At 34.8% G+C, this 11,952-nt stretch overlaps 1 protein-coding gene across 1 annotated transcript in view; it reads left to right on the forward strand.

The window, feature by feature from the left end:
* LOC134841344 (uncharacterized) overlaps nt 1–8,912 on the forward strand; it is a 31,983-nt gene extending 23,071 nt beyond the window's left edge. Inside the window, exons 9-13 of the mRNA XM_063857267.1 lie at nt 84–360; nt 933–1,137; nt 5,448–5,560; nt 7,375–7,533; nt 8,133–8,912. Coding sequence (XP_063713337.1) covers nt 84–360; nt 933–1,137; nt 5,448–5,560; nt 7,375–7,533; nt 8,133–8,267 — 889 coding nt within the window. The 3' untranslated portion in view covers nt 8,268–8,912. The remainder of the gene's footprint in view (nt 1–83; nt 361–932; nt 1,138–5,447; nt 5,561–7,374; nt 7,534–8,132) is intronic.
* The last annotated feature ends 3,040 nt before the right edge of the window (nt 8,913–11,952 follow it).

Raw genomic sequence — 11,952 nt, forward strand, 5'->3', positions numbered from 1 at the left:
TCCGAGTTAAAATTGAAAATGTGAAAGCGTTTTCAGTTCGCATGTGTTAGTATCAAAAAGTGTAGTTGTCGATGCTTGCCTAGAAAGCCATTCGACGAGTCGTGGCTGTTTACAATGGACCAGGAGTGCGAGAGACTCATAGAGAGCATGGTGCAGTCTTCGAGTAATGCAGGCGAAGATGATCCCCTGATGGGACCTCTCGGTTTTCTCTTAGATCTTTTCGAAACAATCTTCCTCGCCCGCTTTGTCAGCCTGTACGAGGCGTTTTTTCTCCTCGAAGGTCTGGCCTCTCCAACCCCCTCGTCCGCATGTCCGGTTGCCCTAGAAGAAACTGAGCGGCAGAGAGATTCTGTTCTGAATGTCAGTGCTTAATCTCTTTAAATTAAGTAGCTGCTCGTATGTCTTCTTGGTATATTTAGTTTACTGTTGTGCTGTCAAAAAGCTTCATTGACTACACTTTATAGATTACAAAAGTGAATTTTTAAGAAACGGAGCCAGGTTATTTCAATTTTTTTTGTGTTTTTTTTTCAGGAGAAAGTTTTAAATATTTTTTGAGCTTTACTTTGATATTTCGCGGTTTGAATTTTGCTTTCTGTTTAAATTCAATTCAAGTTTATTTGGTAAAAAGAAGGCAAAAAACTCTCTCGAATTGCGAAAGTGCAAATGTGGAAAAGTTTCAAAACATGATTTACATTTTTATTTTTCGTAGCTTAAGCGAAAATTTATATAGATCAGTTTTCCTAAATTTGGTTACTTCTATCAATTAAATATGAATCATAAAAGGCTTAAGAGTTTCGAAAAATTTTATAATTTATCTTCGGACATTTATAATTTATCTTCGGAAAATGCTTTTAAAAAATCATTTATTGTTTTTGAGCTTCTCGAATTGATGAACACTTCAATTTTTTGTTGACCACGTTCCTATGTTCTAGGAATTTAGAGAAAGAGCTGAAAATGATCTCAATTCGCTGGACGCTCCTTACCACAGCATTATAGATGAAATCAGAGACACTTTCGGAGAGCCATCGCGAAATATACCGGTAGTAATGGATCAGAAGTTCCTGTTGATTCTCGTGACCACTCGTTGTTTTGCCCTCTCCTTGACTAGGGTTCTCTCCAAAGATTTGTTGCTTGAAAGTAAGAAGTTTATTTTTAAAATCAAGAGGAAAATTTTTATGTTCGCATGGTGGGTTAAAGTTGAGCTGAAAATCATGCTAAGTAATCGAGCTGCTCAAATATTGTAAAGCAATTGTCTCTGAATCTGCATATTGTGTTTGGCAAGCATTATCACATCTGAACATTGAATTTTCCGTAATCGAATTTTATCTGACAAAATTATGTCATTTTTCGAACGGCTAACAAGTTTCCTGCCTTTACTATGTCTATTTGCAACCTGTCGGCTAATATTTCTGAACAGGTAAATATCTGTCATTTTTTCTCTGCTTGTTTTCTCTGCTTGTTCTCACTTTAAGTTTTTCGACGATGTTACCTCATAGTACTTTGCTTACGAAACTTCTTTTTTTTCTATGCTAACTCGCAAATAAAAGTGTTAACTTATTTGGAAATTTCACGGTAGCATTGGAAATTGCATAACATCTGTTCTCTGCTTTTTGTGACTGAGTAGTTAATGGTACCTGTTAAGCTTCAGTGGCTTATTAGTTAGTGTGTGAGACTGGTTCTGGTTGGACCAGTCCGTGGCTCTCCTGGTCACTGGTTGGAATATCAGAGGTAGGCCACTTTTTGCTAATTCGAGGATTTTTTCTAATTTTTATTATTGCACTGTATAGAGCTGCTTATTGTCGTTTTCTCGCAAGTGTTTGCGAAGGGAAGCTTCGCCTCTGTGTTTAAAGCACAAGGTGGATTTTGTCGGGGTAGTTTTAGCTGGCTTGGCTCTGATCTGAACGTTGCGTTGGATGGTTTTACCAGAATATGATAGAATACGATAATTTTACCAGGAATTTTTTTTGAAGTCTTGATACTGATAAGCGAGTTGAAATTGAACACACTGATTTTTAAGATTAATGAACGTAGTGTAGTGAAGACTCTTATATATGTCTTGCTGATTTTGTTTGTATTTTTTTCAGGCAAAATTCTTAAAATGTTGATACACTTAGGTATATATGCACTTTTTGAGTTCAATTGAAATTCATCTGCTAAAAGTGATGTAAATAGCACTCTACAAATACGAACGTGCAAATGGCGCGAAAATTCGTAAACGATTTCTAGTTTTAAAAGTGGAATTTAATTTTAAGATTTCCAGCGGAAAAAAAACTCTACCTGTTGATACAGTTTTCTCAAGTTGGGTTAAGGTTATCAAAAAAGCGCCAGTCATAAATCGTTCTAGAAATTTAAAGAGCTTGAAGGGCATCTATTTTTTTCTTTGAAATTCGACAACTGATATTTTTTTCAACAAAGTTAGTGTATTTTTAAGAGTAATGAACGTAGTGAGGACTTTTATATAGGTCTTGCTGATTTTTTTTTCGGGAAAAAGTCTTTAAATTTGTTCAAGCTTAGTTTTCAGTTTTCTCGGTTTTGACTTGTGATTTCTTTTTAAGTTCAGTGCATTTCCATTGTTGAAAGAAAGGCATAATCCACTATCGAACAGCAAAAAGTAAAGGTCACGAAGAACGTGATCGACTTCTAATTTCGAAAATGGAAGTTAATTATCAGATATCCAAGTGAAATATCTTGCCTGTTGATCCAGTTTTTTCAATTTGGGTTAGTAAACGAAAAATTGTCCATCATAAATAAAAGATTTTTGAAAAAAAATTTAAGTCAGTTTTTGTTTCAATTTCATTTCACTCTTTTCCAACTTTCGGTTGGCTATGTTTTTTTTCCGTTCATTATTTTTTTCCAATCTTCGATTGGCTATGTTCATGTTTTGGCAGTTTGAGTTTTTGTTCCTATTTAAGCCCTTTTCAAGTTTGTTTGCTAGATAGACGTTGAATTACGATCTCAAACTTAAAGTTGCAATTGGTTATACGTCTAATATCAAAACAAAACTAGGATAGCTGATTGCTGTGCAAGTAGCACAGAATAATCTGACCATACTCATAAAAAAACAAAAAAAAATGTTTTTTTTTGTTCCTTTTCTTGATATTAATGTCGTTTTTAATGCGTGGTGTGATTCTAGAACTATACAAAAGCGTAGAAAACTACTGATTCAGATATAATCGGCAAAATTTGTTGCAAGAAATTGAATGACAAACAAAAAAGGAAAAATTTTATACCAATTTTCGAATTTTTTGTGCCACGTTTTTAATTTTTTTTTTTTGAGAAAACCTTTATCGCCGAAAAAGCACTGAATGAAAAATCTAAAACTAGTTTTTTTTTCTGTTATAAAATTGAGTTTTTTTTTGGCCTCAAAATCTAAATTAAACTGAGCTTCCATGTAACGATCGTTACTCAATCGCTTTACTTGCTCGAAATTGTACTAAAAATCGAAAATTGTAAACTAGTTTTTCTCAAATCTTGGGAAATTTTTTTAAAATTTGTCGTTCGAATCACGACTAAAAAGACTTTAATTAATAATTCATTCGGCCCATTCAGATGATTATTTGTGGTACCTAATTTTGTGTGGAAAATAAAACAAAGTAAAACACCCGAATCCAAAGTTCCTTCCCATTTTCAATGGCCGGAACGAAAATTTCAATACGTTTCTAATTTTTTGCGGTTGATTTTTGTTTCCGTTACAAGTTCAATTGAAATTCGTTTGATAAAAATAAAATTCAGCTCTCGAATAACAAGATCAAACGGCGCGAAAAAATCTGAATGACCTCTAGTTTCAAAAATGGACTTGTTTTCAGACATCTCTGTCTGTTGGCTGTGTTTCGGTTTTGCGTTTTTATTTCCAGCTGGAATTTTGCCTCGCTAGTTGCCGACGCTAATGATTACCAATTTAGAAAAATCTTTGGTAGTTCAAATTTTGGATGAAAAAATTTCGGCGTAATTTTTCCGCTTTATTTTTTTTGCTGCAAAATCATCCGCATTATTTGCCGATCGCTTTCTTAGTATATTACAGAGGACAACTTTTTTGGAAGATGCCGGCTATTTGTAATGCTTTTAAAAATTAGTTCACTAAATTAGTCGCATTTTTTTAAGCCGATATTATTTTGCTTAGCTGCAGCGTTTGGGAGAGTGTCGACTTATTTACTAAGCTCGTTTTACTTGCTTTTTTGCTATCTGCCAAACTCAATGCATGCTTCAAAGTTACATTCGATCCCGTAATTTGATTTGCATATAGCTAGCCATTTTTATAGACCAAACTCATGAATTCTACACAGGTTCTCTTTTTCGTACTGTTTTACGATATCTATTATTTTGTCTAGTAATCCAAAAAAAACTTCGATATCGAGTTTAAAATGTGCGAGGTAGAATTGCGCTTTGGCTGCCATGCATACCCGCCTTTGCTGCTAGTATCACATACGCCTTTACCGCCATTTTAAAACAGTTTTACTCTCGAATTTGTGTCTTAATCAAAGTAGTTCTATAATTTTTAAGACGCTAAAGGCCTGTTTGTTAGAAGAAAAAATGGCTCTTGAATTTCATTTTCAGAAGATCTGTTTTCTGTGTCTATCATGTGTGGAAGTATTCGTACTGCATCCTCTTTAGTCTAGTGGTTATGTTTAAGAGTCGATGAACATAGCTCTCACTCTTACATAGGTGCTGATGATTTTTTAAGTTTTTTTTCAAGAAAAGTCTTAAAATTTGTTTTCAGGCTCAAATTTACTTTTTCGCAGTTGACTTAAGTTGATTTTTGGCTTGTTTACGATTTCTTTGTAAGTTCAGTTCATTTTTTGTTAAAAGTAAGGCAAACTCTACTATCGAACAGCAAAAATGTGAAGATCACGAAAAAGTGATCGACTTCTGGTTTCGGAAGTGGAATTTAATTTTCAGATTTCCTGTGGAATTCAAACCTAATTATTGATCAGTTATCCCAAATTGGGTCATTTTTTTTCAAAAAAGCAGCAATCATAAATTGTTCTTGAAACTCAAAGTGCTTTAAGGGCATCTATTTTTTTTAATTCGAAAGTTGGTTTTTCTTCAAAAAACATGTCAGTTTTTTATATGTTTCCATGCCTTAATTACTCTTTTCCAACTTTCAATTGGCTAGGTTTTTTTTTCAGAAAGTTGAGAATTTTTTAGTTTCAAGTTCAGCGGTTTCAATTTTTTGGCAATTTCGAGAGTAATTTGAAAGAGGTGGTGAGTTAGGCTCGTGGGTTCGCATCCCCCTTCTGTCCCGATCAGCGGGTTCCCAATGTTTTCTCTATCCACAAGGTGAGAACGAGTACAGCAAAATATATGACATCTCCTTCCCCAGGAAGGCACTGCAGTGGGTAGGGCCAGGGACAAATTTAAAAAATGTTTTTTTTTTGTTGTTTTCTAGCCAGTTTTTGCGAGCAGCTTCAGATTCTGTGGGCTCTATTGTTTATTCTTTCTGTTTTCAGAGCTGGGTCTTAAAGTGGGCTGTGTTGTTGGCCATGGGGGCACGAACAGTGCAGTCAAGGGCATGTCTGTCAGGAAACAACACCAGGCACTCATCGACATGAAGAACAAACAGGTTAGACAGTTGCACTAGTTTCAAAAGGTGTTTACTCGATGAAAATGGGCAAAATGGATGACATCCCCCTCCCCCACGGATGGTCCTGCATGGAGCAGGACCGGGGGCTAAAAAAATAAGAACACGATGAAAGTTGATAATTATCAGGGGCCAGAGTTTTCCTTTTTCGGTGAATTTTTCTTTCGAGTTCTTTTGGAACATACTTATAGATTAAAATACCCTAATGCGCTTTAGCTGTGTGATGTATTATGGAAGCCTTAAAAACGCTACTTGTACATACTTTTGTTCCTGGTCTTGAATTCAACGAGTTTTCAAATATTTTTCAAGCGTGCATGAACCGAGTGACGACATTTTTTCAGTTCGATTTTTGGGGGTTTGTTCTTTTATGAAGTTCGATTCCAATTCATTCACTGAAAGGAAGGCAAAATACGCTCGAATAAAAACTGCAAATGGAGCGAAAAAATTTGACGATGTTTTAGTCTCGGTTGTGGATTTTAAGCTGAAGATTGCTATGCGGAACAAAAAATTACCCATTGACCCTTTCTTTAATTGATAGTTTTAAAAAAAAATCAGAGAGCTTTAAGTTGATGTTATTTTTTCATTAAAAGTCAATTATTTTTTCGGTTTTCTCTAGTTCATTGGCACTCTTTTTCTATTTTGTTCTATGAAGTATAAAAGACGAAATGAGTTTAAATTATATAGGCTTTCATGGTTTTTATTTTGTTTAAGGAAAAGTTCTTAAGTGCTGTTATAACGACAGAAGTACATTCATACATCTATGTGAATGCTTTTACCTGTATATGCACTTTTTGAGTTCAATTGAAATTCATCTGCTGAAAGTTAGGTAAATTGCGCTCTGCAATTACGAAAGCTGGAATGGCGCGAATAATTTTAAACTTCTTCTAGTTTTGAAAGTGGATTTTAATTTTTAGATTTTAGATTTTCCAGCGGTATGAGAAACTTATCTATTGATCCATTTTTCTTAAATCGGATAAATTGAATCAAAAAAGCCAATCATAAATTTTTCTGGAACGTCAAAGAGCTTTCAAGTCATATATACTTTCTTTGAAATCCGCAAGTTGACGTTTTTCAAAAATTAGGTCAGTTTTTTTTGTTACCTTGAAAAGTTTTTTTTTGATATTTTTAGCTAAAATTTTTTAGCGTAGTTTATTTCTTAAAATATTAAGTTAAGTGTTTTTTTTTTAATTTTCGTAGTACTCTAGCTGTAATAATGTATATACACTATTTAGATACACTCGTCTGTTTAATTTAGATGCACTAAAACAAAATTCGACGACTTGGTGGTTTTTGATGTTATTTTTTTCAAAATTGAAAATAAATTTTTTGTGATCTTTTGTTATTTTTCCCATTCAGCCAATTTTTCTATGCGTCTTTAGCTTTGTTTTTTTTACTGTAAACTTCTTGTGCATGTTTGTATCGATTTGCGTTGAATTTTTTTCAGAAAAAAAGCGTTCACGCTTAAATGTGAACTTCCACGGTTTGACTTTTTACAGTTCATTTCAAAATAGTTTGCTAAAGGGAAGGTGATATATTAATTTCTTCAAGAAATAGTCAATCATTTTTTTAGGTTTCCTTGTTCGTTTTTACTTGTTTAATTTTTCTGTGGTTAAATTTCTTTGGTAATTTTATGCCAAAGTTGAGCGTACAATTTCCGTGAACATGAAAAATTGAATAAAACTTTACTAATCCAATACCGAATGATAATTCAATGCCGAATAATTTTTGATCAAGAGAAGTCAAATTGTAAAGGTTGCTAGGTTGGAGTTCTTTCGACTGTTTTGCAAACTGTTTAGATCTTCGTGGCCACTTCTGTGGCGGAGGAGGGCATAGATGTGCCCAGCTGTGAGAAGGTGATTCTCCTGAGTGCTCCCAAGGACACCACTGCCTTTGTGCAGATCAGAGGAAGGGCCAGGAAACAACACAGCTCAGTCGTGTTCATCGGCAACCAACAGGTATACATTCACGCGCATCCTCAAAATTGAATTGCGAAATGCTAATGCATAATCAGTATTTGGAAAAATATATATATTTCAATTTTTTGGTGGTAGGCCAACAAGCCGAAAATTTGATTACCATTCCAACAAGCCTAAAATTAATATTGTTATGCAACATAACAACACATTGTCACTGTTGTTAGGCAATTGTTTGTAATTTACGTTATTCTGATGAAATTTCGGCGTCAAAATATGGCGGTTTGTTGATATAGTGGTTTGTTAAACATCCTGCCAAATTTTATTGGAAAAAAAAGATGATAACCGCTGTTCTAATTTAGGATGCACTTTCTCATTCCCTTTGTTTAGACTTGTTGACTGATTTTTAATCGACAATATTTGAATCTTCAAGGGTTGGCCAACTAGGATATTGCTGAGCATATTTATGATCCTACTTTTAAAATCAATTTCCTTGGTACCACTAATGAAGTAAAAACAGAATTAGTTATAATTCATAGCTTTTTTAATTAAATTTTAGAGTACAGTCATTGCAATGGTTATTTTTTTTTACAATGTACTACTTTATAATTTCATTTTGACGATGCGTTGCGTATTAACAGGAGAGGGAGAAGATGGAGAGCTTAATCAGCAACGAGCAGTACATGCTGCAGGCAGTGCAGCAGTACGACAACAGGATATTCTGCGCACCGCCTCCACCCATTAACAGAAACAAAAACAGTAGCAGATTCAGGTGAAAAACAAAGGCGACAACAGAAGAGAAAACGAAGATAACTCGAATGTGCGCTTATAAACTAAATAGGGAATCCATTATGCGCGAAAGATCGAATGCGCGAAAATTTTGTCAGCCAATCAGAGCTCTTTTTTTCAAAATTCTGTAGAAATAAGCAATAATATCATTCAGTTTTGGAAAATTTTCCCAACCAATCAGAGCTCATCTAAGATTTCGGCGAAGTCCAAATGATTGATCTTGCTTAAAATTTTAACATTTTCAAAAAATGCCCCTTCCCAGCTAAATGTTTCCAAGCTATTATATGTGTTGCAACATAAAACATCTATCTTTTTTCCGGCCGCTCTTGTTGTAGTCGGATGCAAATTTAATTTGGGTACAAACAAAAATTCGCAGTTTGAAAAAGGCGAAAAAAAACATGCACTTGACTGAACTTATTCGACTCCAAATGCTAAATTATTCATCACCTGTGCTTCGACAGCGAGTAAAAGATAATATGTACGGCGACCTCGAATTTTACTGATGATCTGAATCATAGTTCAGCTGCTGTGCTTTGACTATTATGAGATAATATTGAATGTTGCTATCTGATATTTTATTATTTGAATGACAGTTTTAGGATCTTGTTAACTACCCCCCCCCCTCCCTATTGCAAAAGGGATAATTCGTTACGAGGAACAAAATTCACTCTTATGCTTAACAGTTTAACTAGTTCTTTATTGGGGTGGCAATTCTCTATAAATTATCCTAGGGGGGAGGGGGGTAGTTAACAAGATCCCTGTTTAAGCTATTAAACAGCAGCAACTATTGCTCCAGAAGGCCCAAAAGGTACACGTGAACTTCAGAAATTTTTATGTCAGTTTAGTGACTTTTCAGTTCTGAATTTTACTTGTGTGTTGGCTATAAAATTGGATTATTTGAACGCTTGCGATTAGCGTAATTCGAATAATTCTGTGGAAACTCAACTTATCCTAAAAATATGTACAGGCTTTCGCATCTTCAAATTTTAATGAAAAATATGAGATACGAAATCAATCAAAATTACATGGAGTATTTTTTAGACTTTTAGCTGCTAAAACAACTGGAAACTTGGGTATTTTTTTACCCAAATTTTACCTTAAAACTTTGGAACAATAGAGCTAAAAAATGAGTATCTGGTAGGTTTTTTGGTTCACAAGTACCTTTTGCGAACTTCTCGAACAATAGCTGTCTCAATGTCGGTACAAGTATGATAGATGTGTCTGTGAAATTCGTCTAAATGGTGATCGGTTCCGCAATTATTTTTTATAAAAGTTATAAATATTTTTATAAACAGCAAAAACATACATGTGCTGATTTCAAAAATTTACTTGTCCATCAATTTCATCAAAAGAAATTATTGTGACCTAACCAGGGGCGGATTTAGGGGATGGGGGGATACTGATACTTGGGATATCTGCACAACATACACAAAACTTCCTACAAAGCCAATTTTTTTTCGAACTTCACCGTTCTTGCAAGGCTATCCAGTAACTGTCCAAGTAGCCACCAGCGGATTTAGGGAGGGGGGCGAACGCTTCCCTTCCCCTCACGGATTCGACCCCCTGCCGACCCAAAGGGTCCCACCAATGGTACTTTTTAAGAAATCCATTTTTGGCCGACCGACCCAAAAATTCTTCTACAGGCGCCTGTGGTGCCAATATACACTAACTTTGAGGGAGGGGGAGTGCGCGCAAAAAAAGCGATTATTTTGTGGCTTTTTTGACTTGTTTTTTCAAAAATTTGCCTGCGGTGCTGAAAATTCGCCCAAAACACCGTCTTTTTACTGCTTTAGAAGAGCTCGGAAAATCAATTTTGTCGACCTACCAAAAAGGTCAAATTTTTCGAACATTTTTTAAAAATCCGCTTACCCCTCGAGAAAATCCTAGATCCGCCCCCTGGACTTAACTATGATACGTGTGCCTACTATGTTAGTTACTCAATATTAAATGTTTTAACAACCTGGAAGTTGTAAAATATTTTTGTTACAAGTTGAAACTTATGTGCAGAAGTCGTGTGAAAATTTATTTTTAATCGTTCTTTGTTGGAAGGAAAAACTGCTGCAAGCATACAATGTAGGTTGCTTGATCTATGCTGTCGTGAAACCCTGATAACAAAATTCGTTTTTTTTTACACGAGAGCTTGCATGTTTCGCTCCAATTTGAATCGGTACCGCGACAACTCGCAAAATTTAAGGAAAGCGACAACTCGCAAGTTTTTGAAGCTATTAGAAATTTTATTTTCTCGGTTTAGCTTCGCGGCGATAACCGACTCTAAATTTCGTATAAAGTCCTACCCTCTGTTGGCAAGCTCGCAACACGTTGGCGCGACTGCGGCGGTGAGAATCTTGCGAGTTGTCTTTTAATGCGAGTTGCCGTTTATTGTGAGTTGTCTCTTCTTGCGAGTTGTCGCATTATGGTTTGAGTCATATTGCAGGAAGATTAAATGGCTGCAAATCTGAAAATATAGCAATCATTTGTTCCCAAAAGTTCCGTATTTGCTTAGAATAAAAGTTTTTATCACTTAGTTAACAGTGCAATTTTTTGATGTCTTCGTAAAATAATTTTCCGTGGTAATTCTGTCTAAACGGTGTTATTGAATTTTTTCTCAGCACAGTTTTCTTAAGTTTTTTCTTATTCCGTTAAACGTGTTGATTAAGGAGACTAAATTCTAGTTCTTAAGGTTGTTTACATTTTCGTTTTTATTAAATGTTAATAAACGAAGTGAAGACACTTATTTTGTTAATGCTCGAAAAATTTACTTATTTTTTTTAGAACTCACTGAAAAAAACCACATGACTTAAAACGTGATCAATCACTCGTTCAAATTAATTTTTTTTTGTGGATTGACGTCTGATTTCTTTTCACGTCCAATTCAAACTCATGGGCTAAGTAGACAGCAAGTTGAACTCTACGCTAATAAACTGGTATGTGCCGTGAACGAAAAAGAATGTTTTAAATTTTACAGCGGTTTTTAATATCTAGATTTCCCGGGATAAAAAATACCTATTGCTGAACTTAGGTTAGTTTCCTAATACTGTCGATCAGCGAAGTGTATTGTGACGAACCTCTTTTCTGTCCTAAATCGTAAATATAAGTGCTCGGTAAAAATGTTCTCTTATTTGGAAATTTCACTGTAGCATTGGATATTGCGTAGCATCTGTTCTCGCTTTATTTGTGGCAAGTGTTTGGTACCTATTAAGCATCCGTGGCTGAGGTTTTAATGGGTGGGACTCTTAATCTCTAGGTCGCAGGTTCAAATCTCAAACGTAGCCGAATTTGTACTATTTTTGAGGCTTAATTCTATTTTTCTTAGGGCTATTTATAGAGTTGTTTTTGTCGTGTTCTGTTTTGCCTCTGTGTTAAAAAATGCCTTCTATAGAGATTCTTGAACTTCAAACATCTTAAACATGATAAATTTTTTCTGAATTTAAAAAATGATTAAACAACTCAATAGCTCATCGAAATTGTTCGACTGTCTGTTAGCAACATTTGCAGCCAAGTTGTGTGTTCAAGAGCTGTGGTTGAACAGCTGCTCTAAATCTACTTAAAAGGAATTTTTCGAACGCATGGCTTTTGATTTTTTTCTGAAAGTGAGTGGAATTAGTTCAAGTTTTCATCTGTTGATGTTTTTTGGGCTGAGAAAATTAAGTTAAACTTGCTTCAAGTTAATGA

The sequence above is a fragment of the Symsagittifera roscoffensis genome, chromosome 3 (genome assembly GCF_963678635.1).
Source record: "Symsagittifera roscoffensis chromosome 3, txSymRosc1.1, whole genome shotgun sequence".
In the NCBI taxonomy this organism is placed as follows: Eukaryota; Metazoa; Xenacoelomorpha; order Acoela; family Convolutidae; genus Symsagittifera; species Symsagittifera roscoffensis.